The sequence below is a fragment of the Anopheles ziemanni genome, chromosome 2 (assembly GCF_943734765.1).
Source record: "Anopheles ziemanni chromosome 2, idAnoZiCoDA_A2_x.2, whole genome shotgun sequence".
Taxonomy (NCBI): domain Eukaryota; kingdom Metazoa; phylum Arthropoda; class Insecta; order Diptera; family Culicidae; genus Anopheles; species Anopheles ziemanni.
The window spans coordinates 89,755,186-89,782,228 of NC_080705.1; the positions used below are offsets into that span (position 1 = coordinate 89,755,186).

Sequence of the window (27,043 nt, forward strand, 5' to 3'; positions counted from 1 at the left end):
ATGGTGTGTTTTTATTTCCTTTTCGATCTCGGTGTAATTTTCTCAGCCCACGTGAGCGAACCGTGACTGCAAACACCTTCTTAGTGGGAGTGGAGTGTTTTTTCCCATCTTATACTATCCTATTTTTTGTAGTTGAAGCAGTGCATAAAAAAAGCTTCGGCTCACATTCCACCAACGGGTGGCTTAGCCTACTTTGTGAGCACAGAAGAAACCCGAAACAAGGCAAGTGTTTAGGCAAAATAGGACTTTTCCTGCCTGCATCTTCGCCTCCTAATCCCTGCCCGGCCTGGCCTGACCTGACCCGGCACAGGTTGATAAGAGATTTAATTTGCTTTTTTGGTGCCCCAGTACGGCGGAAGATGTTGTACCAGGCTGTCCTTCCCATGGGGTTTTTTTTCCTCCGACCCCTTGCGAAACGAAAGGGGCCGGCCCGATAGCAACGGATGGTCGCATTTCACGCGTCCTAGAACGCATTTGATTGGATTTTTGGGGATGCTTTTTGGAGGATAAAAATGGCTTGGAAACGATATACAGGATCGGTTTTTTTTTTTTGGGCTGTGCATCGTGGCAGCCATAATGTAAAAATGATGGGATAAACGCTAGTTTACGTTGGTAGTTAGCGCAATTTGACCAAAGAATGCGAAAGAACGAGAAAAGAAAAACACATTAGGCAAAAATAGGTTGGGAAAGGTAAAAAGGTATGGTAATGCTAAGGTAAGCACAGTTTAGACCGCGTACAAAAAATGTATGGAAAAGGTCAGCCGATAATGGAATTTTGCTGTTGTTATTTTCTTGTCACTTCAAATGCAAATCTGACAAACTCATTCTTGATGAACAAACACTATTGGGCTTGCGAGTATTTCTATTTTGCATGTTAATTTACATTCCGGTCCAGCAGATTCCCCCGAAACGTTTTAAGCGGATTATTTGGAATGGAATTTTTCATGAAAACTAGGGAATAATACACTTTTTAAATCGAGCTATTCTTTTAACGACATTAAAGTACCTTTTTTAGACTATTATATTACAAAACATGGGGGCACATCAAAATCACATCACATGCGATTAATCGAAACACTTCCAACTAAACAGAAAGGTGTGGAATTTTCTGTGCTTCAAACTTAAACTAAGCTTTTGCGAAAAGGAAAAAGGTAGACATCAATTTAACTCGAAAGTGTATTTTTGTGGAGTTCTTTTTTAGATCTGATGTACGCTGCCTTTCTACCGATGAAAATTGCTTGCGGAAAGCCTCGGGTACTTGAATTCCCTCGCGAAGAAGTTCTCAACAAGATTCAAGTACCGAAAATTACTTCTGTTTACCGAATTTCCGCGAGCCAGAAGCCAACGGGGGGCCCGCGAAGGAGGGAAAACTAAACACAACCACCCCCATCGGCATCGCCATCGGCTGGTGGATGGAATTGAGATGGGAAAAGCAAACGCTTGAACACTGAGTTGTGGTTTGTGCTGTGTACATAAAAACTATTTTAATTAGTTTCGCTAGCCTCGTTTCCGCGCGCGCCGAAGAAGATGCTGCAAGGTTCGCCTATGCCCCGACAAGCAGAAATTGTATGTAAAGAAATTAGTTGCCAGATTGAAGGTGACTGGCGTGGGCAAGCCTGGGAAAGTGGAGAAAAAAAACCAGATGTAGGGCAACCAGATGTCGAGAGAAGTGAAGGCGAGAGAGAAATTTGGAACAAGCAACTTATCGCAACTGCGGTATGGCACGAATGCAATTGAACGACCAACGATCGCTTGGGTGGGTTTTTTTTTCTTCGAAATTTTCCACTACTTATTTGAAACCGAGCCACCGTGTGGCATGCCAGGTAGAAACAGATGATGTCAGAAGGGAAATGTAGTCTACCATCTGAAAAGTTGCATGCATTTGTAGGTGAATTTGTTTGATTTTTTTTTCTTGTTGAATTCGATGGAAATGAACCTTTAATTTGTCCTGAGTGGTTTGAAATTTTAATTTGTCCCTACTTTCACTGTTGTGAAGGTATTAAGAAGGTCCTTGGTGCGGGTGGAGAAATGTTTTCTTCGTTGGCTTCTCAATGGGATCCTTTCCGATGCAGTCCGGCAGGATTTATTTTTCCAGTGACTCGTTTGTTTCTTTGGTTGACTTTCTCGAGCGCTTGGAAAGCAACATTTCGAGAACCATCGATGCCACTCTAGAGACCTTGCTAGGATTCGGTATTTTTGTAAGTTTCTGTTCCTCCCAAGTGCTACATTATGTATTGCAAATCGGCTTTTGAGATGTCTCGTTTTACTGGAAGCTTACCGCTTCATAATCCTTGTTAAGGTACAAGATGTCCGGGAGATTTTAAACCATTGGAGTAGAATTTAAAAGGCTTTTCATTACAGGTTGTTTCAAATTGAAATATTCAACTACTGGAGATTTTTCAATCGAATGTGTTTTTTCCTTGATGTATTCTTAAAATGTACTTCATTCTGTGTGTTATCAATCATGAGCCCTATAATATGTGGTTGCCAACAGTTGACAAGGTTGAAATGATTCGTAATTCCATCTTCAGCAACCTCCACCGTCCTCACTTTTTGCTCCCTCGAAAAGGTTCTATCCGTGACTGTGGCTTCGGAAATTCATCATGATTGCATCGCGCGACACCTTCGGTTTGGTTTTTTTTTCTCCACCGTCCGGAAAATATGGTCTTCCAACGAAGGTAATACCGGGTTTTGCCATCTCCACCATGCTGTGTGCGACAGATGGGATTGACTTTATTGATATTGATGCCATTTTTACGATGGTTCTCTTCTGATTTCCCACATTCACAGCTTCATCCGCAATCGCAAACGGCGCACACGACTCCGGATCGCGGTGGAAAATCATCTTGGGATGGAAATTGTCCTTACCAATTTTTACCTCACCCTCACTATCGGCTGTAGGAAGTGTCACAAAACGGGGGGGATACAAACCGATGGGAAAGGCATCTCGACGGATTGGTGCCAACCCCGGAATCGGTATCCGCTTTTTTCCTGTGTGGCGTAAATTGATTCATATTCAATTGTGATCATTTCCCGCAGCAGCATGCCTCCTTCCTGCTAGCAACGACCGGTTCCGACTGGCAGACGTTGTGCTTTCCTGTGGAGGGTGCGAAGAAAAGTACAGTTTATTCTGCCACAAGAGAGTATCAACCACGAGCAGCTTTTTCCAAGGGTTTTGGGGGAGGTGGGGAAGGAATCAACGAGAGATAAAAACGGAAAACACTGTTGAAGCTTCCAAGTACAAATGGGACAGTAAACCATAACCCACTGAACGAGCTCTTGAAGGGTGCGACATCACTCCCTTGTTCACGTTGACTCTTGGAGTCAACGTTTTTTCTACTCGTTTTCCCACCTTTGAACAATCGTTATGCCTCGATCCAAGCAAATTTGTGTGTGGTTTGATTCAAAAATGAAAGCAATCTCTCCAGATTTGCGACTGGAACTGCACAAATTCTTTCATACAGTAGATTTTTGTTTTTATCTGTTTGTTTCTTCACGTACAATAATATTTTAATCAACTTTTTCCGTTTCAGGTAAGCGGTACATTCCTTCCAATTTGTCAAGGTTTCACCAACAAGTAAGTTTTTCGCATTTTTTCATTTAACTTTGCTATTGGCCAAAGAACTACCATTCACTGAAAAATTAAAAGCTACCAACATGGAGCAATACTGGCCGAAAAAAAAAACCGGGTTGGAAATATCAACACTGCTAAAAGATAAACTCTTCTTGAGGTTTCCTCACGTTCCCCTTTTTCCTATGAAATTCTATGCACAAATCTGATGCACATAATTTTCGAGCAGTTCATTTTCCTTCTCCATGATTCAAGCAATAAAATCCCGTTTCATTCGCATCAGTTTTCCCAAGTTTTTCTTGCGGGGAAAACGCTAGCAACACGTGCGCGACTGCGCGGAAAACCAAATGAACAAAAACATTGCTACGAATCTAAAATTATTCAATGGCATCTAAACCGTTGTGAGATGTTGCCCAAACTGCACTTTGGTCTCTACTTTTGTGTTGTTGTGAGTAGAAGTGTCTTTTTTCGAAGTAAATTAAATAACTTTCAAAGCGATAATGTGGTTTGAAAACATTAGATGAATTTGTCATAAAATGTGATCAAACAAATCTTCATCAACAGCTGCAGTGTTTAAATTTAATTTGTGGAAAGTTTCAGAATCGACACTTCAGTGTGATGAACACTGTGAAACGAGCGCATGAACGCTGAACTGCGCTGAATAGCGCTGAACCGCTGAACGCTTTCGTTTCGCCTTCGTTTTTGCCGACGCCCGGCTTCGGCTCCCTTAGTTGTCACAGACGTTCGGACGGTGGCGGACGTGTGTTGTTTCGATTTTGATCGCGGGCGCGTGTGACTTGCTAGCGACGAGTTGACCGACCAGCTCTACGTGGTGTTCTGCTTCCATGTGTGCATTGTTTTCCTTTTCGTTTTATTTTTCCACCTTTTCGTTGCATTTTTGTTGCGGAAGCAATTTGTTCTCCACGCATTCGATTGCTGTCCGGTGAGTTTGCCCGTCGTTTTTTTTTGCCGCACGCAAGCAAACCAGCGGTAATTAAACAGGTCCAAACATGAACGCGTGTGGGTGAATGTACGTCCATTGTTCCGCGAATCCGTGCTTTACGACGAAACTGTTTGGTGCGTCGAATGTTTGTTGAATATGAGAATAGAAAAGATGTTGCTGTGAGAATAGAAAAGATGTTCTAATGCTGGATGGAATTGGTGTAGAAAATGCACAGCGGTGCAAAAGCAAAAGCGAGCATCTTTACCACCCGCGTCTGTGCATTTATGCTTGTGTGTGTGTGTGAGTGTGGAAGTGAATGCAGCTCGTCAAAAAGTGACCGTGCACGAACGAAAAGTTTTGACACGGGAGTTGCACTTTTCACAGCATCCAGTTACTTCCATTTTGTCCTGTGACTGTGCGTGTGCCATTAAAATTGTACATCGCTGTCATCTGTACTTGCAGTGCACTTACTTCCCCTCTTCTTGCGATGCACTTTTTCGGATGGGATGCTGGACGTCGTGAAGCGAGTGCACATAAGAAGCGTGCGAAGGCGCACATTCTATGCATTGATAAAAGTGCACCGCTGTTCCCGAAACTTGTCGACGCTGTTCCTGCTGCATTCACTTCCGTCCATTGTATGTCGACGATGATAACAAATCTGATGATGCGGGGAATTACAAGCCCGACGTGGCGAATACTTCCTGTCAAGACCGAAACGATGTGCGTCGGGTAACGAAACAACAGTGTTTGCAACATTTGTGTAGAAACAAAGAACGTCTTTACGGGTAATTTAGGCCGAAAACACACCAAATCGCAAAGGAGGCTATTGTTATGGAGGCTGGAATGTTTATGTCAGCACACTTTTCGCATTCTACCACGTTGGCATGGTGACAATACAATGCATCCAATTTGGACTAACTAAAGTATGAAATAAGTTTCATAATTTCATACGACTTTACACTACATCACTGTATCAATTTATGCGGATTATATAAAATACGTTTCATATGTTGGTCAGTGGCAGCGAAAGATTATAATGTCGTGGCAAATGGTTTTTCTAGGAACCCGTCTAATGTTAGCCATCGATCGAAGTAGCCGATCAATTTTTAGCAAGACACAGCAAAAGTAGCCTCTTACTGGTTTTCACGTTGTATGCGTGCTTGCGGTTGTGATCACCACTTCACAGCACACTTCAACGCGACACCATGAAAAAGAGATACACAAAAAAACTAGTTTTCTTGTGTCTTTCCCGTTCCCAACGGAGATCGTTGAATTATGCGTTGGAAGAAAAAAACATCCCATGTTTCATGTTGGTTTTTTTTCGCTGCCCGTAACATAGCACGCGCGCGTGTGTGTGTGTGCGATGAATCTACTTGGTGAAGGCGCTGAAGGGTGAAAGAAATAGAACTACAGCAAGCCGGCTTCGAACGCGATGTGGTTTGTTTATGTTTGTGTTGCTTTCTCGCTCGTGCCCACGCGCGCACGACGCCATCGGTACGTGCTCACATACACAGCGCACCGGCGCTATGTTGCACACATACAGTTGAAAGCAGCTGCTGGGAGGTGAAATTGTTTCTTTATGAAACAATATAACTTCATCGGCTTTACGTTCCTAAATAATATTTTGTTTGTACAATGCTATTGCTTCGTAATGTGAAAACGACAAATACTGGTAATCTATTTTTATTCATTAATTTAACAAACTTATCGTTCACGAAACATTAGGAAACATTTAAAAAGGTTTGTTTTCATGAATAATCAACCTCCTCTTTGGAACACATTTGAATTATCCGGGTAAACATCTAGGCCACACTATTCCACTTTAAAGTCCGGATATTACCGACCGAGATTGCGAAATAATTATGATGAGTTTACGCATTAATGTTCTCATTAAACGAGCAAGAGGAAAAACCGTGCAGTTTAACAAAAAAGAATCATTTATTCACCCGGCACAAAAATAGAACAAAACGGTGCCTCGTTGCAAACGGGCAAAAAGCAATGAGCGCCATTTTATGGTTGGCGTTGGTTCACAGATGTTGAAATTGTCCCGTCTCAATTTTTAACCAGCAAACCGAACCAGCGAACGTGGAAGTTAACGGGTTGGAAGGGAAGACCACCAGGAAAGGTGAAGCCTAGGGTTTTTGACTGGGGGTTTGAACATATTCCCTTCGCCACATACGCGACACGCGGTGTATCTTTCCCTCGACTCGATGCTGGCAATGTTTGATGCTTCGGCAACGACGAGGAAGAGTGGGCAAACCTGTCTCAACTTGGGTTGTCCGTGTTTGTGTGCACGCGTATGCTGGATGACTCAAACCCGTCCAAGAGCGAAAAGGCCAGAAGAATCATACGACCATCGAAACATCTTTTCCACCTCCGGCCCCGGGTGAGGAACGGTGTTCCGACGGCAAATGAAGCAATCGGAATTGGAAATGGGAATTCAGCGAGTGCGGGAATGGAGATAGCCCGTTCGCGTAATATGCTAAAAATCGCCTAAAGAACAACGCAACCGTTGGAAAAGGAAACAAATGGAAACACGAAAAACCAGTACTTGCCCCACGGGGAGAGACACACACACGCTGGGCGATGAACCGACCGACCGGATCGATGGCAAGGAAAGCATGAGAAACGAACGAACAGAAAAGACAGCGAGGGTAGGAGTAGGAGAAAAAGGTTGAATCTGGTAAGACGAGCGAAGAAACAAAAGAAATCAAAATGAGTTTGTAAGCCAAAGAGAAGAAAGAACGCGGACCCGTGGCGCGAAGATGAAAACGAAATAACTTAATTCCGTCCAGCAAAGAGGCTCACGCGAATGAGACGAAGGAGAAGAATGACGGAAACGGCCAAGACAAGACGGGTCGAAAGGTGTCGAGGTTGGCTCGCAGGAACAGATGAATAAGTGCCTAATAGGAGATAACAAGGACATCTGCGTGAATATTAGGATAAAACGTGATAAGATAAATGTATCTTATGGGATTCAAGAGGAAGGCAACATTATTAACCTTCCGCGGCGTGTGTTGGTCATTCGCACAGAAGACGTATAATTTTTGTTAAAAACTTACTCTAATATCACATTGTTTTGTTCTCGCTTGTATGCTTTGCAAGAGAACTGAATGAAAAAAAGAAACTTTCATTTCTTGTCCGAAGCGAGCCGCATGTTCTTTCCAACAATAGACCCACTTCACATGGTTTAAAAGATGCCGCCGACGGAACCACGCCGTAATAAATCTTAATTATGTTTACGATGACACTCTCGTGCTTTGGCAGTGTGCCCGGAGTTTGTGCGCCAGCAGGCCACTTCCTTTAACGTGCCGACGGTTTGTTTTTCTTTATTTCACAAAAAGAACGCCGCGGGAACAACATTTCTTATTGAAACACAATGTATGCTGCCACCATTGCATAGAGAAAAAAACGCATGCCGGCTGCATGTGGACAAATCAAATCCACAGGAAAATGTTGACCAAACGGACGCCAACCAGCTGCTGCCCACTGGCCCGCCGAATGTCCTTGAGTTGGTCCTTGCGTCGTCTGTGGTCAGCTTTCCCGCCTGGTGCCGATGGAAAACATCAAAGTACCGACCCCTTTAAGCCGGACCGCTTTGTAATTGCTTTTAATGCTTGGTAAAAAAGATGGTCGTTTGTGATTTGTTTCATTGCAATGGAATTTTAAGTTCAACGTTTTACGTATACATGTCTGGCAAGTGTCCTTTAAAAACGAGCAAATTGTTTTAATTGAGGTAAACTTTAAAAGTTCCACAGCTTTGAGTGGCAAGCGCGGGATGAAGTAACAAATGGGTGATAATTAACGAAAAAAAAAACACCCCAAACACAAGACAAAGGCACCCATTCTTTCGGGACCATCCTCGTTCTCAAAGGCGGGCGCTCTTGTTTGATGACCGCCTGATCCTTTTTGCCATCCCGTTGATTGGCAGTCGTGTCCTCGGGTCGCTTTTGCAAAACCCCAACGAGGAGACAAGATGGAGGAAAGAAAGCCCTCGCCGTCGGGTTGTCCTCGCAGGAGTTCTTGTGGTTTTTTTTGGTTCTCATTTCCTGTAGCTTGTTCCTTCTCCATTATTCGGAACCCTAAGCCGCCTTGTCGCCGAAGGATCTAAATAACTGAACCACGCCGAAGGGATGTGTTTCGTCTCTTCTCTAGTGTCTAGTTGCCAAATACCATTTCCGTCCCATTTTTTAACTGTATCTATTGCAGGCCCGGTCCTGTGCGGGGTAATGTGTTTATGTGGAGTGAAAGTATCGCCTAGGTCCTTCGTCGGAACTGTCCTTACAGCTATCCAGACGACTTATCAGTGGACGGTTTTGATGCCACTTGTTTGCTCCTGTACCCCACTGTGCCATCTGTTTTCCAACCCCTGCAAGCTCCAAAGGAACTGCGGAACAATATCGAGTGAGGATCGAGGTGGACAGGCTACGTGCTAATTAAGTCCTTTTGAGATACTTCTTCTCTTTTCCATTCCGGTCATGTTGTCCTGTCTTGGACCATGTTTTAATTATCGTCCACAGAGTAGCGAGTTGTTCGGAGAATCGTGGCGCTACGGTTTGTTTGAGATGTCCCTGTCCCTGTTTGAGGTACCTGAACTAAATGGTTGGAAAAAAATTAATGCACAGGGACATCGACCGCACAGGTTGTGAGTGGAATTTAAGCGGGTATTTGAAAATGTTTCGCAATTCGACACATTTTAAACCTCCCTCCTGTTGTGAGTGGTTGTTTGTGTGCCCAGGATCGGGGTGGTGGTGCAAAGGGATGCAAACAAACGTTGTAAATGGTTCGCTTGCGGGACGGTCTCAACCGTCTGGAGACGAATAAATTGGGAAGATGTTTTCCCTACAACAATACGAACCCTTGAAGCAACGGAGATGATTATAGATCTTTCCTTGCCTGCTTCACAAACAAAAAAAAAAAAGAACTCCTGAACAGTTGAAGGACCTCCCGGCATGTTGTTGACGCAAGAAACTCATTTTCTTGGACGTTTTACTCGCGGTTGACGAAAACAGCAGATTCGACGCGATTTCGTCTACATCAAAGCCGTTTCGGGATGAAACTTTAATTAAAAACCCCCCCAAACGAAGTGGTATCATGGGGCCACGCTTTTGGCAAAGAGTTCCAGTGACATACCGCACTGGTAAAGTGTTTTCTTTTCGAGAATGATGCTCGCAGGGTTCGCTCGTAAAGCAATGTGGTGTCAATCACCAGCGGGACATTAAAGTGGGATGTGGCGCACCCTTAAGAGCACACAGTTGAAAGCAGACGTTTACTGGATGGCATTGACTATTCCTGACTGACTGAGACATTTACGCTTCTATGCTCCTGGTTGAGTCGTAGATTGGAAACACAACGAATGGCACTGCTAGGTGTTTCGCGTGAGAGAAAAATGAATTGATTATGATTTATTTTCCTCTCCAAACATGTCCTGCACTTAGTTGTACTCATTTCCTCATTAAAATGGTCATTCAACTGTTATTTATTTAATGTCTTAAATGACTAATGACAGGCTTTGAAAGATGTGTAGCTTCAACGATCGCGAATTAGAGAAGAATTTGCCTTACCTGATTTCTTACCAGCATCTGGTATATATTTTAACTGATAAAACATTCTCTATAAGTAGTATAAATGTAACAGGTTACTTTTCAATTCTCCGAAAAAATAACGATTTAAACGATATGCTTTTAGGCTGTCTGTATCTGACATTTAAAAGATCTATGTTCACCTGATCGCGAAGGATTCTCCTCCGCTTTTACGAACAATTACTAGCTTACGGTTATTATAGTAGCGCTTCAATCAATCAACTCTTCAGGACGGAATCACATGAGGTTCGTTAGGTTGCGTGACGAAGCTCCTATATGAAGCCCCCCGATATGACATGTCCCGGGTGGTTGCCACGGGGAATTTTGTCGCTCGCCTAGGATGAACCGGTTTTTGGCACATGCCAGCACAAACCGGCAGAAGAAAATCGCTCGAGAAAAACCACCATTTCAGGTCCCACCCAACTCGCCTCTCTCGCCTTCGTCCCAAAAACCGCAGCGATGTGTGCCACAACCATTTTTCCTCGTCGGCGTATTTCGAGCGCGCGGCTCTGCTCCTGTGGCTTTTGCGGGGCGCATTCCTCGCCGAAGGTTCCAAATTTGGGGCTCGTGCACAGCCAGCCAGCCAGCCAGTGACGGCGAAATATCGATCGATATTCGGTTTGGAAATTCCATCCGTTCTGGCAATGGCGGTGGTGGTTCGAAGAACTTCCGAACGGTATTTATTCCTCGGCGTGCGAATGAATTTCCGTTCCAGTTCGGTTTTCGGAGGGGTTTTGGGGGGTGGTGCGGCAAGGAGGTTGGCGTGGAAACACTAAAAGCAGAGTGCGTGGGTCGATACACCACCGGTGTTGTGTTGGCGGGCTGCAAACCTGTTTCTAAGGGAGAAGGTACCCGTTTTGGGCTGGCTAAAAGGTTTTTCCATCCCTTTGACCGTATGCTTCTATCGGTCCAATAAAACCGATAGCATTCGATTGGAAGCCAGAAGTTGGTTTTCTTGGGGGGGTACAAACAACAGCACGATCGATAGGACATGATTGAAACGTAAAGTAGGGTCCAAGATGTCCAGGAAAATGTTCTGTTCAATGTCAAATCTTTAAGCTAAGCTGAAAAGAGTCCAATTTTTTCAGAACTTAAAGTTGGAAACTGATCCGTGCTGGTTTTTGAATTTATTTAAACTTTGCACAGCTTACAGCTCGTGCTGTTCTGGTTGAAAATCGAACTGGTAATCTATCAAACAGGAATGGTATCAGCTCAGAGTATCAGATATCGGTGGGATTTTACCACCATTCGCGCAATTTCTACACCCCACCCCCAAAGCCGTTCGCACTGGAGACAAAATTGAACCTTGGAAGGTTTCGAACCCCGGGACCAACCGAGTGTTCGATCGAGAAACGTGTACCTTTCTCCAATCCACAACACACTATTTCCACGAACGCAAACCGGTTTGCCGTCTCCGACTGTCCGTGAATGGAATGCATCGAGACATCCTAATGGAGAAACACAGGCGCGCTTGCCAGTTGAGCGGTTTTGACTTGGTTGGGACTTTTGAACTTCCCAACTCCCAAGACAATCGGCCAACGAGATCCGCGTAGTTCAAGCACCATGCCTTGGTACCTCTCTTCATGCTTCTGTAATAGTCAGCAAGACGGCGAGGCTTCCAGCGAGCTGTTTGGTTGGGTCTGAGACGCCGAATGTCGGGAATGCTGTGCTCCCGCTACTACCGTCCGTTGGATTAGAGCAGATTGGTTCTCGTGGTTTGTGTCTGCATCTTGGAAGGCACACTCGGGCTTCTTTGCGTACAGTAGTCGAACAGATTGCCGTAATAGGTGCTGCTGGGACTAGCGTATGTCGCTGTTTTCTGGGGAAGGACTATACCAATACATTAGTCCCCGAAGGTTTCTCTAGCCCTCCCTCCAAAGTGAAACGGGGGAAAACAATCGATATGTAAACGATTTGGCAAGAATTGGTACCATGTTGGAACGTCTCGGACCATTGCGGAGGGATTTGACTTCAATTTGATCTCTTTAAATCCACATTCCTTGAGACGATCGTTTCAATTCAGCAACATATTGGACTTTTTTCAGAACTAGATGCTATTTTGTCTCTTGTTACTTTCTTCTGATACTGAACTGGTTGTTGAAAAGGCTCAAATGTCTCATTCCCAGCGAACTTCGCAGAGGTTACTCATCCTAAATAAAAAGATCCCAAGAAACCCCTTCATTCGTCCGAGGCTTGCGGCGTTAATTATTTCAACCAGACGGTCAGATTAATTATCCACAGTTCTGCACTTGCATTCGTTCTCCATTAGCACTCTTTCCATTGAGTTTAATTGCATCAAGAAAGAAGATTTACTACTGTATCTTGTTTTTTTCTTTTTTGCGTTCGTCATAATAAATTAACTTTGCGATGTGCCACTTTGTTGTTGGCATTCTGAATGCATTTGAATTTCCTTTGCTGGTGACTGAATGAGCTACTTGCCATTTTGTCGGGACGTTTTCAAAGATCTTGCTACCTTCAAAGAAGGTATCTAGAGAAATATTAAAAGCGGAAATATACACCACGGTTGTTGCAAACTGTTTTGCTCCTCCAGGAACAAGTTTTTGATTTCATTTGCCTGCAGTGTGTTACCATGACTCCATTTTCAGGGAGCAAAACCAATCAAATGTTCGTCTTCGGCAATAACAAACAAAAAAAAAATATGAAAAAAGCTAACAACGACCCTAAGGGTTTACTCTGGCAGCTTTTCCTGGCATCATCTGTGGAGGAGCTTTGAAAATTGTAAATAGAACTTTTCATTACGATCCGCAGTAGGAATATAAATAACTTCGTTCCCTCGCAATGAAATGAATTCATCAAAACGCCTTTCGAAAGGGTTTGATTATTTTCTGCGGATCCACCGTTCTTGCAGACATAAAGTGCCTTCACCGTCAATTGCAATAACGTCCAATTCTGGAGATGAGCTCATTTCAAGGATGGGCACGTTCTAACGGTTTCCTGGTATTAAATGGGATTGCATCTATTCCTAAGATCCGAGGCAATCGTTCGGAGAGGCACCAACTACACGATCCTTCATATCATTATGATCTCACAATCTAGCACGGAAGTAAAATGGGACGAATTGTTTGCTTCTCTCCGAACGGGATCATCTACAATTTAGACGTACTGCACTTGAAAACAAATCAATCGAGAGTATGTATACTCCTCCGTTTCATCTTATTGGATTGTGCTCCAATATCTTTGATCGGTAATAAACTTTTTGGAATGTGTTCAATCCAAAGAGCCTACCTTTTGGTAATGAAAGAGCGTACTGAAAGGACTGCTGTGTCATATAATCCGACGTCTAAGACCAAGAATTTAATATTGTATTAAGGTTTATAATTAGTTTAGGTGTTTTTGTAACGATTACTTTGGTGTGTTTTTACGGCCTAAATGATGGATAATACTTGCAATCTCCTCAATTTTAACGTGTGTATTTAATCTATCTGTTCAACCAGCAATCGCACGCCTTAAGGAAAAAAAAAGTGTGTGCAGAAAGTTTCAATCGATCGATGCAAATATATGAATAAATGAATCTGATACCACCAATCCCCGAATCCGGCCATATTTGTCGCCGAAAGTGATATGCTTGTGCGTGCGTGTGGTAATTTCCGCCGTGGCTGAATAATGATTCCCGTGTGCTAATGAGGCCAGCGTGTGTGTGTGTATGAGTGTGTGTTTCGTTTGGTTTTTTTTTTTGATAATAAATAGTTATACAAACGTGCGCAACGTGTGATTGAAAATATTAATAAAAAGTAAATAGAGCAAAAGAATCGAATTAAAAATCCGCACCGCTGCTGTTTTTTTTTTCGAGCAGCTTCCGGTTGTCGTGAGGGCGTTTTTTTTTGTTTGTTTTGGCTTGGGAAGGAGAGAAAAGGAAGAAAAAGGGTTAAAAAATTCCTCCTCCCACCGGTATATATTGACCAACAACGCGGGAATCGGTGGCCACTTCCGATTGTTGCTACTTCCGTGCATTCGAATACGTTTCCGGAAAGTGTCGAGTTTGTTCGTGGAAGAGAGAAGAAAAAAAAACCGATTTATAGCAAAATAAAGGCCGCATGGCTGCACCCGGAGCAGTTGAATCGAAGAGGTTCGGAGGCAGCAGCATCATGGCGTTATTTGGTGCTCCGTCCAGCGGCGCGTTGTTGGCCATCATGCTGATGGGCCTGCTGCAACTCCACGGTTGCTCCGGCGATTATGAAAACACGTGGAATTTCTACTACGAGCAGCCATGCTGCGGGAGCGGTCAATCCAACGGAGGAGTCGGATTCAATGGGCAGCACCACATTCGTCATCACAAAGGTAAGGCAGCTAAGAATATGTCGCGCAAAGAACCTAAATATTCTTCGATTTTACAAATTCTCAAAAGACGAAGAGCTAATGGATATTTTGGCAGACGAAATTAATTCGATGATCGTAAATTTCTTTCCAAGTGGACTGGTTGGGTAAATTTATCGCTCCACCAGTTGTCGATCGGCCCGGATTGGATCGGTTCTAAAAGCTGGCGGTGGATATAAAATTTCTTATACTTTTAATTAGTGCGACAACATGTGTCTCATCAGCTTTCTTTCTTCGCAGTTCCTTAAACGAAAAACCCGCTCCCGATCGTGACCATAAAATAACTTTCCACTTCTTTTCGGTTCGTGTAAGTGGTAGTGGATTTCTGACGTAATATCGTTCCGTGTACGGCGGATTTGGTCTTCCTTTTTTCTTTTTTGTTCTGGGGTTTTCTCGCTCGAGGGTTGAATGATATCATAAATTGACCAAAAATGTTCCCTTGATTCGTTCGCATTCGAATTGCAGCGCTTGTTGCTTGTTCGGAAGCTTTGGTTGAGGTACTTCCCCTCGCTGGAGGGAGGAAGTGAAGTTTTCTAATGGTGATATCCGAGTTGGAAAAACCTTCTACACGTTCGTTCTACGCGCGAGTGATGAAACCAAACCCTGGCCCGGGAAAAATGGGAAACAGCTTTGCACGCCATCTTCCGCATTCGGTCGTTCGTGACGTACAGTTTTTTTTCCAGATTGGTTGTAAAATTAAAATTTACAACCGGTCGTAAAATGTTGACTCGCCCAGCTCCTCATTATCATCCATGGGTTCTCTCGGGCAATCGATCGATGGTTGGTGCGATTTGGTTTATATGTTTTTATATTTTCACTGGCCTTAAATGGTTCAATGATGATCGTCAAATTTTAGGAACCACGGGGAAGATTAATAATTTAGCAAGTTAGCTTATCTCTATTTTTAAGCGGAAAACGACCACGAAGGACGGTAAAAGAGTCGTTTGAAATGTTATGTTCCTTGCTGGAAAAAGCAAAAAGATGATTGCCTAGCATTATTAAGTAGTATCACGCAGTAGTATAATTCATGAATCGAAGAGGTGAGGAATTTGCGGGACCACCGTGTGCTGCAACTTTGTAGACAACTTACTCTCGTCAATACACCCCGTGAGGCTATATAAGAGGAGTGCTTGAAAATCGGTATGATTTGGTAACGTTTTCTAACATTTCTCATCTCACCAACCACGGCAATATTGCCTTTTCCACAACGTGCTGCTGCGAAGTCAATCAAATTTCAATTTCGAATCAATTTATGATACCACAGACCGCATATGCTGCAGATGGCGGTACGTTAGAGCTTAAGCGAGGAGATTTCTGAGATTCAGCAGAAGCGTTTCCATCTGTCACCGAATGCCACAATCAATGCTTGAAACGATTTATACTATAAAAAAAAAAACGTCCAAGGTCAATCGAAACGGGTTTTCCATGGCTTACGACATTATTTCTTGAAACTTAGGATAGTTTCAATGACCCTTCTTTGATGCAAGACAACATGTTTCATTGAAGAATGGAATGGTTCATCATTTAATCGTTGGTACAAAATAAGAGTGAATCAGCATCAGTTTATAGAATCAAATCAATACGTCTTGGTCTTCATCGGCGATGGAAGATTATTTTACAGAATTTAAACCGACCGATGACATCGCTTCGAATCGCAGCGATGTTTGCTCTTAACGGTTGGTTCTTCTGCAAATATAGGAAACGATTTGTTCAAACATGTGCGCCTTGTTTGTCCCTCGTCCTAAGGAAGGGCAAATGTCGTTGAAATGGTGGTGGTGGTGGTTGTGGATTGAGGATTAGCAATTCTATTTCTAACCCCCTTTTGAAACGCCTCCTAGTCGAGGGGGTTGGTGGTGATAATTTCACTCGCAATATTATCGCATGTTCTGAGTCATATGTCTATGAATTAGTACCCTTCTTCTAATCCTGTTGGATTGGAAACGGAAAAACGAACGAAATGAAAGAAAAAAAAACCTCCAGCACACACACTCCCTCGACGGTCGTAAAATATTGTCATTAGAACTTTTCTTTTTCGCATAGTTTTCGCACCATCCCCGTATGGAGATAACGGGTGTGCGAAGGGACCTGGGAGGAGGAAAAAGTTATTTTGGACATTATTTCCCAGCGGAGGGCGACACACCGGTAAAGCCATGTTTATTGAACTCTAAATTTATCCCTTTGTGGACAGTACGTGCACGGCACGTTTCGCACTTTTTCCCTCACCACACCAAGGGCACGTGCCACACAGGACAGATTGAATCGAAGTTTTCCTTTACTCTGGGAGAGAGTTTTCCCGTTCCATTTCAGTTTTCCAGTAAGCTGTTTGATTCGAATTGGAAAAAAAAGTTCGATCTTTTTTTCGGGGAGGGCGAGTGAATTCTTTTCTTCGGGAATATTCCATTTAACTAAATGGTTTCTCGTTTTTATCAAAAAAGATTGCTTGCCTGTGCTTCTGTTGATGTCCAGTGCCCTTCTGTATTGATATATGTAGAATAAAAAAAAATGAGCACTTCAAGGGGAAGTGAATTACAATTATATAAAAATGGTAAATATCAATTGTCCGTTAGGGGAGAGAAGAAAACTGGGTATGATTTTGATTTCCAGCTTCGTCTAACGACTGTTTAGTTGACACTGATAAATGCATCTGAAAATAATACACATGGTCCTGTACATCGTAATCAATGCTGCACAATGGAGGGAAGAATTGGAAAAATGGCAGGGATTATCAGAAGCCTTGAACTCATGTGATACTTAATGAAGATTTTAGGACTCTACGTGATACACGATTGAGATAGAATTGGTTGCTTTTAAAAGTGCAAAAGATAATTTTTAGTTTTGGGTTTTCTTCGTTCTCAACCGTATGTTTTCAAATAGTTTTTTTTTTTAAATACCTTACCAGTTTTAAACTAGCAAGGTTATATTTACTTTCGTCAGCCCCACATTCAGGACAACATTTGTTAGTTTTGTTTCTACGACTTCATGACCCGCGTTAAACATAAACTGTGTAGACGGCTGTAAATTAATTAACTTTACACGATAAAAGCGAAACGCAAACGTGCCATAAATTTATCCAATGAGACGGAGTCGAAAAAGAGCCGGCTGGCCACTCAGTTTCCCAAGTTGTTGTAAATGAAACGATCTTGGTGCGTGTCAAACTCCACCGAATGCCATGAAGTACAGAAACCCGAGTGGAGGAAAAAAATGAAAAATAGACTTTGTTCTAATTCTCTTCGCGGGTGCGCGGGCACTTTACTTTATTTCGTGTGATTTATTTTGCTTCTTAATGTTGAGCTACAAACGTTTTTTAACCCTTTTTTGTGGCGGGTTTGGAGTGAGTGGGTGGTTGGTACTTCGGGGTCATGGGATCACCGTGGATAATGTCGGCACGAATTTCGAAAAACTACGGCCCCCGGTTTGTCGTAGCGGGTGGGAAAACGACTTCTTCCTGGGGTTATCGAACAAAACACACACACCCAACGACTCGTTCGCGCACGCAACAACCCGTTGGAGGAGCGAACTGAGGCCTAACACTTTATGTTCAATACATTTATTGCACTATGCTTCCGAGGCGTTGCATTTAGGATTCAGCGCGGATTTAGCGGCAACGTTGGGGTGATTCTCAGGGATCAAACTTCTCCTAGGCTTGGGTTCACGTTGGTGGAGGTGTAATCCGTCTAAAAGGTCACCAGCCGCAGCCGCGGGAAGGCGTAAAGCGGGCATTCCTTCACCAGCCACCAGGTTCGAGCTTTCTTTAGTCCCTCGTTGACTCTAATGAAGGAGATTTCTCCCCCATTTCCACCGTCGTCAAAACGCCGTCGGAAATCCTTACGGAAGGAATCCATTCCGACGCCGAAGGTGCTGGCAAAAGATGATGGAAAGGACGACGGGCAAATCCCTTTATGATATGCGTGTGACATGAAATAAAAGTGCGAAAAGCGTGCGACGAACTGCCTCTTCAACAACGCATTCGTTCGTTGCCATCGGACTCGCTTTCGTCGGTCGGTGGGTAGAAAAGAAAGAAAAAACCCGGAGTAGAATCATATTAAGACGGATTTGTGTTTTATGTGATTTCATCTTTCGCTCCGGCCGCCGGAGCGAAGCGGAGTCTTTCTCCTCCTTTGGATTTTTTTCTGCTCCCTTGCATACTCGTCTTGCTTTTGACACCTTAAGTTGCCCGGGGGAAAACCGAAATCACAACCCCTAAGCAGAACGGGTGGCGCAAGGGGTGGCGTCGGGATTGAAATTGGCAGAACCCATTACCGGAGAGGTGAAGCGTGCGCGCGAAATTACCATTTTGATTTGATTACTTTATTTCTGGTACCTTAGGTAGGTTGGGTGGGTAGGTGAACATACCATCGGCGCTTTTTACTCGTTTCTTGCTTTTACTGCCGGAAAATGGACGTACGTAAAGTGACGCGATGTGTTGTACAAAGGTGGTTCATCTTTTCGCGTTTTAGTTTCATCGAACTATTAACCTTTAGTAAAGGTTCGCACGAATGTGGATGTTTCTGGCTCTTTTTGCTTAGGAAAAGAAATTCCGTTTTACGTAAACGAACGACTCCTACAATACTTGACTAACATTTCCCGAATATATCATGATTTTTTCTCATTGTCTCCCACCGTTGTATTTTCAATTTCGAGTGTGAATATTTTAAATTGTGCTTGAATGTTTTTTTTTTCGTATTAACAACCATATACAACGATAATATTTTAGCAGGAGGTGTTGGTTCAAAGGAAACAAGGCATTCACCAAACATTCACACACATACACTCACATCCTAACGAATAACAAAACCACATCACGTGGCAAATACTCATGCCCGGCATCTTAAAAATGCTTTCAACGCCCAAACGAAAGGAGCAGGTAATGGAAATTTATTAACCTCGGGGAAAGTTCGATGGGAAAACCGCGACGACAGGAGCACACAAAAAAAAAAAAAGTAGGAACGTAAACCTCTGCCGTGTTCGGTGCGAGGTTCGTTCGGTTCTGTTGTGCCGTCGGCATGTTGCCAGAGTGTTGCCGAATGAGCATAAACATTGAGTGGAGGGAAAATGGAACCGTGCGTTTTTTCTTATGCTTTTTTTCCCCGATACACTTTCCACACGTTGTGCGTTCCACGGGCCAAATTTGTGTTCCATGCTCGCTAAGCTACCAACTAGCCGGGGCCGCGCATGTATAGTGTGTGTGGTGTTTTTGCGCCGGTTCGCTCGTGCCAATGCCAATAAATTTTAATAACAAGAAATGATTTTATTAAAATAAATGTAAATTTAGACATAAATATTGCCGCACTCCGTTGGTCCCTCTTGGTGTTTCAGGGAAGGGGGGGGGAAGTACCACCTTCCGGGCGTTGAAGTAAAGATGGCGCTGTTCTGGTTTCGTGGGCGTGTAAAAGGCTCCAGTGTAAAAACTCGTGAAATGAAAGCCGGCGGCACGCGAGAAGTATTTTCTTTTTGCAAAGCTCTTCCATTTTTTTTCCTGAACCGGTTTGTTTACGATTATTTTCCGAAATGCAATCGAGATCAGCTCATGAGAAATTTAGAAATTTCTGTTTTCTTGCGCTACCGAGAGAGAGAGAGAGAGAGAGATATTTATCTGAACCTCTCGACAGCCTTCTCCAACATGTTCTTGTTTGTGCAGCGCAATGTGTTGTTTTGCGTGAAATGACAAAAATGTGCATTGGAAATCAAAATGAATGTTCATGTTTTTGCATCGTTTGTATTCAAAGATGTTGTTTTTTCGTACTGTGGTTTTTAATTTTGCAATTCTTATTATTGGTATGAGTTATGTTGTTTTAGAGTGGCTTAATGGCTTGTATTTCAAGGTGACATGTTCACTAAGACAACTTTTTTTAGTTTTATAAAATTGTTTGCCATATTATTTGTATTATTATTAGTATTATTATTATTACTACTATTGTTATTATTTTTATTTTTATTTTATTTTATTATTATTATTATTATTATTATTATTATTATTATTATTATTATTATATTTTCCTTCAGGGTTATCCCTTCGATTATGTTTGATTTCCCAAAAATAATTTTATTTGCACCACCTTACAGGGGGTCATGTTTGTTGTTGGTTGGAATCAACATAAAAAAGGAGAATGTTCTTGCACCTGTCATGGGTGTGGTCGTCAATCATATTTTAGTGTCCGTCGCCCGCCCCTTTCCATGACAAACAACCCTATAAGACGTTCCTTTCCAAGTGAATTAGCACAGAAAGAGTGTGCTCTTGCTCGCTTCGCTGTTTGATCTTTTCGCATACTAACGTCGTGCCCTTGCGTGAATGTTTATCCATAATTTGTGCCGCTTGCAAGACAGGCGGCATCCCAAGCAAACGGCATTGGTAAGAAGAGCGGAAGAGCGAGTGAGAAAGGTCCGTGTATTTCTCAGACAACTTCTACGAACTCGTGCAAAAGGTTCAGACAGAGTCGCGACCATCGGTGTCGCATTTTGGGTGTTCGTTGCTCGGTATTTCGTGGTTTCTGTTCTCGCCCTCGAAATACCCCCCGCCCCGGTCGCGGTCGTAATGAAGTCATCAGGAATGGATATGCTTGGCTAACTTTTCGGCGGCGTTCAGGAATGATGGTTCTGCGTCTTCCTCCGTCCGCGTCACCCGTTTGTTGTCGCCGTATGCCTCTCCGGACGTTGGGACTTGCGTTTTTGCTACGGTTTCACATCTTAATTTAGTGTTTTCGTAATGCTGTTCGCGTAGAATTGGGTTTCGGGGTAGATAGACCTGCCCGTCATCTAGCCCGGCTGACCTGAGCGAAGCGGAAGATATATTTGTCCGTTTTTGTTGTCGTGGCTACAAAGGGTTTCCCGCCAAGAGGAATGGTGAGCGGCAAACAGCGACGCTCCCGGGGTATTCTTGACGGTGACGTGTGGAGAAAATCCAGAAAATCCACAGCCCTTTTCGCGTTCCGTATATCATCCGGGGCGGACGAAAACACTTGAAACCCGGGGGGGAGGGGGGGCCTTGGGACGAAATTGGACATTGAGTGACTGGACTAACTCTTTGCCGGGACCGCAACCAGGTAGGCAGCGCTAGAATCGATGCGGTTTTTTGGTGGAACGTAAGCCCCAGCACGCCAGACGACGGGCCTTCCGAGACGTGAGAAAGCTTCGTCCGACTGTAAACTCCTGAAGTCCTCTTTTGCGCCTCCCTTCTTTACTGCTCGGTAAACCACAACCTGGGCGAAGAACAAATGAACATGTTCCTCTCCAAGTCCAATTTCGAGTTTGGGGCAACTCGCAAGCTTGTCTTCAAAACGACTTGAGCGTCAAATAACATCCCAGAACATAAACCCACCGAAGGATGCCGCGAGTAAAGTATAGGTTTCGCCATTGGCTTTTCGGTCCGTCAAATGGTGAACCGTATTAATTAGTGTCTTGTTTTTCAGCGGTGTGGCGCTTGTTTGTATGACGCGGCGGAAGACTTGTTTCTGGTTTCATGAGTTCTGTGGAGTTTGTGAGGCTACCAGCAATGATTCTCCGAAGGCCCTCCAAGAATGTTCGTGATAAAATGTTTTGTGGGCAGATTTTAACGAAAGCTCGTAAATTCCGCTTTGCAACGAAAAGTCAAATAGTTAAACTTTCTGATGTTTTATTTATGAATTTAGCAGATGTAATAAGTGGTTACCACATGGTAGTTAGTACTAAGGTTGTCTAAAATCAGTTCGTTCTAATCAGTTACACTAAACTACTGAATTCAGTATGCTATATGTTCGTCTTTACCGAGTTAGTCTATCAACCGGAACTAATAAGACATTTCATAACATAATCTTTTACTACCTGTGTAGTTATTATTATCTAGGGAACATTGGTTGCAAGTATAACGATTTAAATACTTTGCTTTCGCTGAGAGTAAGACGAAAATGAATCATGTAACTGACTGGAACTAAGCTTTAAATACTCTAAACTATCATTGTAATTTAAACCTGGTAAACCTCATAACCCTGTTGATTCATTGAATTTGTTTCTAGTGCTCGTGCGTCTGAAACACTTTTTAAATAGTAAAACGGCTTAGACGTCTCTATAAACATTATATTCAGAACGACTGTATTGGCGATGCTTGCGAAACTTTTAGGCCTCTGGAAGAAGCTTCGTCGAAGGAATCCCTCAAACACGCCCTATAACCGGGATGGAAGTTGATTTTCACTTTGTTGGTTTTTTGTTCACGCTTAGCCCTTCCTAATTGGTAAAGGAACGAACATAAAGAAGCAAATGTAATGGCTGCGTACATGGGGATTGGGGTTTGCAGGATGCCTCATGCACTTTTCTACTCGATGCACCAATAGCGTGCATCATTGACGAAGCAACGTAAGGAAGGAATTCCATACTTCTTCTTGTTGCAAGTGCACGTGTGTTGGTGTGTGTGTGTGTATGTGCTCATCAATCGGGCCATGGGGTTGCGAAACGAGCGTGCGTTCTCAGGTCCTGTGTGGATCCCTCATCGATTGTGGAGTGTTTTATTTTTAAGTGTGCGTTTCCTTTTTCTATGCTTTCGACGTTCTGTCCCTCTCTTTCCGCTTTCCGTTTCTGCAAGTGGTATGTTTTTTGCAGACGTGCAAATTTGGTGCATGTTTTTTTTTTCTCTCCCCTCCCGTTCAGGACCAACGAAAGGGAAAGGCTCGTGTAGCGTGTCACGTACACATGCTCACGTGTGCACACGCGTGTTGCATGATGCATGCAGCGTTCCGCGCCTCTCATGGGCATGCACACGAAAAGGACTCCTCGCTCCTCGAAAGAAGGGTACGCTATGAAGGCATTTGTCCCTGTGTGTGCACACACCCCCTTTTTTCCGTCGAGACGATGCAGTTTTCCATTTTCATTGGCAAACCAAGTACGCATCACCCGATCGTCGGGTGTCAGGCTGCTGGTGGTAAGGAAGGGCGGAGTGGCAAGCATTGTTTTCGTGCCTCTTTGTGTGCAGTGTGCGTTGTAGGCATGTGGTGTAATGTTTCCTTAACCATGCGGGCCTGGCTTATGTCGTGTGCTTGGTGTTGGTGAGGCAGTAATGGCCGACAAGTACCACCACCGGGAAGCAGGATCACTAGAGGTCCCCAAGACTGTCAAGTGCTCGCCAAGTGCGCCCGAGAAGTAGACTGTGCTGTGTGTGCAGCATACTTGTGTTCCGGGTGTGTATTTTTTAACATGGCCTCCTCTTAATGAATCCCGCTTTCGACGACGACGATGAATGGATATATGTTGCATGTATTTATATCTTTATTCGTGTGTGTGTATAGGTCCAGGAGAGGATACGAATAAATGACACTTGCAAGGATTCTTCGCACCTCCGCCTAAGCGTTTTTGTTTCTATAGTTCAATGCCTGGTAGTGGATGAATGGAAAGCCCTTAGAGAAATGGCGTCAGACTGGGAAAAAAGTATATTAAGTACAAAAGGAAGCTCTAACGATTATTAGAGTAAATTTTCGGTAAATAAAGAAAGAGATTCGGTGAAAAGCTATCTTTAAATATGGAAAGTAAGGAACGAATTTACATCTGGTTGGACGGTTGTTGAACTGTTGCATTCTTTGGAAACAGCCTTCTCGTGTACGCTATTCAATTTTCTTTTCTAGTCCATGTTCCACAAGCAATTTTATCCTCACTTGCACAAAGCTTTAGAGTACTTGATAGATTGTACTTTCACGCCTTCTTTCACGAATGGCTCTCACGAGACCATCTCGTCACCCGGTTACCACCATCGCAGACATTACAATGCCACGATTTGCATTCAAGCCTCCCCTAAGCATAGTCCCACGATCGTACCGCTGAAGACCCCGCACACATGGAAACAATGGTGACAGGTGTTTGCATGTTTGTACCATCCGCCTTCCAGACGTTCTAGGGATCGTCCTCACCATCCATCCCTTGATGCATTCATGCAGTATGGTGCATGTGTGTTTGTGTGCGTGCCTAGGGAGCTTAAGTGCAAAATTATGCTCCGCCCGGTTTGATTTTGCGGAAGCACTTCGAAATGCATCTCTATTCTTTCTTCCTTCCTTCCTCCGTTTGCGACAAAAACCTTATTCGCTGGTATAAAGAAACAATTGGATACTCGCTTTGTATAGTTTGGGTCAGCCATCATGGTCTCCATTATACAGGGATTTTCAGATGATATCATAACAGTAGCAGTGTTTATCCCAACTGCAGCACATGATATTCCAATAGTGTCAGTTGATTTTATAAAGCGATCATGTTTATTATAACTTTGTCAGTTGAAATCAGAATCGTCCGTAGCTACTGTTGTGACATCATCTGAAAAACCCTGTAAATTCTAGTGCAGGTTCTCGGATATCTGTTAATTTGTAACCTTTTCAATAAACAATACAAATCAGAATCAACTCAATACGGGTTTGGAACATGGTCACATGAAACAATTCAAAAGTTTGTTTAAAGCTACGGAAAGGTAAACCAATATTACTCTTTAGCTATTCCCTCTTTAATCCTGGCCAACGAGGGTTGGAATCGTCCTACTCAATTCAAACGGAAGACTGGTGGCGAGTAAATTACGACGAAAACCGCCGTTCGACAGTCAATCAGTCAGTTCGCCATTCAGTCAGAGAGCAGTTGCTTCTGGTTGAAGTCGTCAGTACGCACGGGTCGAACGTCGGGTCAGAGTCTCCTGCCCGGGACGGTGATGCAATATGCATCCCGCCGACAATGACGACAGCAACGGCGGAGTGCAGCTGTGAGTGCAATGCATCCGTTCGGGGACGCGCATCAATTGCACTGATGTGCCAATTAATTTTGATTGATTTATGCATTCCCATCCGATCGCGATGTACTCGGCGTGCGGCGTTGTGACACGACGTCCCAGGCAGAAATACCGCTTGCCAGTGGCTAGAAGTGCACTTCAGGCTGTTCTTTTTCCATCCAGCGATGTCACTTTGTCGCTCGGTGTCGGCCGGAATATCCAGCTCTGTTGACGGGAATACATTTTTCAATAACTCCACGCAAAGTGCCCCTCGAGTTGGTGGCTCGTTTAACTGACGAGTCTATGTCCGCCGTCCGCACTACTTATCGTCACGCACGTCTCCTGGCACGCATTGGCAGCCTTCACAGTACTCTCTCCGCCATCAGTTTGCCGTGGATGACGTCTGCGAACTTGCATGAGCTGATTAATTGTAAGTTAATTGGTAGGAATTGTCCAGTGTCCAGCGTCCAATCGGTGAAATGCAACCATCCTCACTAGAGACTCCTTAATGGAGTCGTTCTTGGGCGGAAAGTTTCATTGCTTCGACCTACAAATTTAACCCACGCATCCCAAACGGTGAAAGTTTATATTCCGTTCGATGAAGGTTAAGTATCACGCGGAAGAATGAGTCATCGGGGTTTAAGACCAGGCGTGAGTCACGCAACTTTCCTTCGTCACTTGTTTTTCGCCTGGATTAAAGGACTCACGAACGGCGGAGTTCTCAACCGCTTGTAACGTTTGACAGCGGTCAAATGTCTTCACTGGGTCGAAAACGAGGGCAAGCAACTCCAGCTCGTTCTTCATCTACTATTCTGGGCTACTTTTTTTTTAGTCTAATGGTAATTTGTTTTCGAAATCGAAAATCGAACTGGATCGATCGGCTACTTCGGGTGCGAGCGGTAATGACGCGGGATTCTTTCACCTTGGAGAACGTGTCGTATGCCCGCCTGTGGGTGCCAACGAGGACGGCACTAAAATTGATTATATTTTATTCACCATCACGTGACTGGCTTCATTCTTCCTTCCTGCACGCGCTTCGTTTGTAGTCCAGCCCCGATTGTCGGTGCCAGAGAAAGGAGAAAAGAATGTTTGAACGAAAGATGAAACAGTGTGGAAGATAGGTTTTTTTGTGTGAGGTTAGGTAAACTTATTATGAATAAAAAATATCATAATTCGACAAAACATTATCCTAAACACTCGCGAAGGGTTGTTTTGGTGCGTAATAGTATTTTTCGATGCCTAAGTGGATATTGAAAAAAGCTAAGTGGACATTGAAACAGTCGTGGCGTTTGGCTATCGTATCGCATCGTGGCACACTCCATGAAAATGTCTACAAGCACAAGCGTCGCCAGCATGTTTGATCAGTTGGAAAATGGTTTTTGTTGCCTCGCATGAATGAGTTGGGGTGAATTTAATGATCGGTGAAAATTATTTCCTCTACACGAGAAAAAGAGACAGTTCTAATTGTATGTTGTTATGGTATTGTATTTGATATATTCTTAACATCTTCCCTGGACTTCGAGGGATCTGGAGGAATCGTTTTACCTTCGTAAAAACCTGTTTCTACGTTCTCCCAACTTTTCTGAGCTACAGGAGCGGTTTTATTCTATCAAAATCCTGTGGCTACATTCGCTCGCAACCACCTTGTGTTGATCCTGTAGATCGATTTCCGGTTTCGGTACTAATTGAAACTTATGTTTCCGCCTGGCAAAACCCGTATCCGGTAGCAGCTGTGGAACCAGCGGTGGATGCAATTTCTGTGGCCAAACGCGGCGACGTTCTGTGTACAATCTAGTTGAAAATTAATTTGCCAGCCAGCGAACGGCGGCCTCCGGGGTCAAAGTCACCGTCACACGACCGCGCTCGCGTCCTTCTAAAGGTGCACCCAAAGAGGATCGACATCCCTAAAC

General features: G+C 43.7%; 1 protein-coding gene across 1 annotated transcript in view; it reads left to right on the plus strand.

The window, feature by feature from the left end:
• Positions 1 to 14,151: 14,151 nt before the first annotated feature.
• Positions 14,152 to 27,043, plus strand: part of LOC131294702 (semaphorin-2A-like) — a 171,091-nt gene continuing 158,199 nt past the window's right edge. Inside the window, exon 1 of the mRNA XM_058322747.1 lies at positions 14,152 to 14,395. Within this exon, the coding sequence (XP_058178730.1) occupies positions 14,152 to 14,395 (244 nt within the window). The remainder of the gene's footprint in view (positions 14,396 to 27,043) is intronic.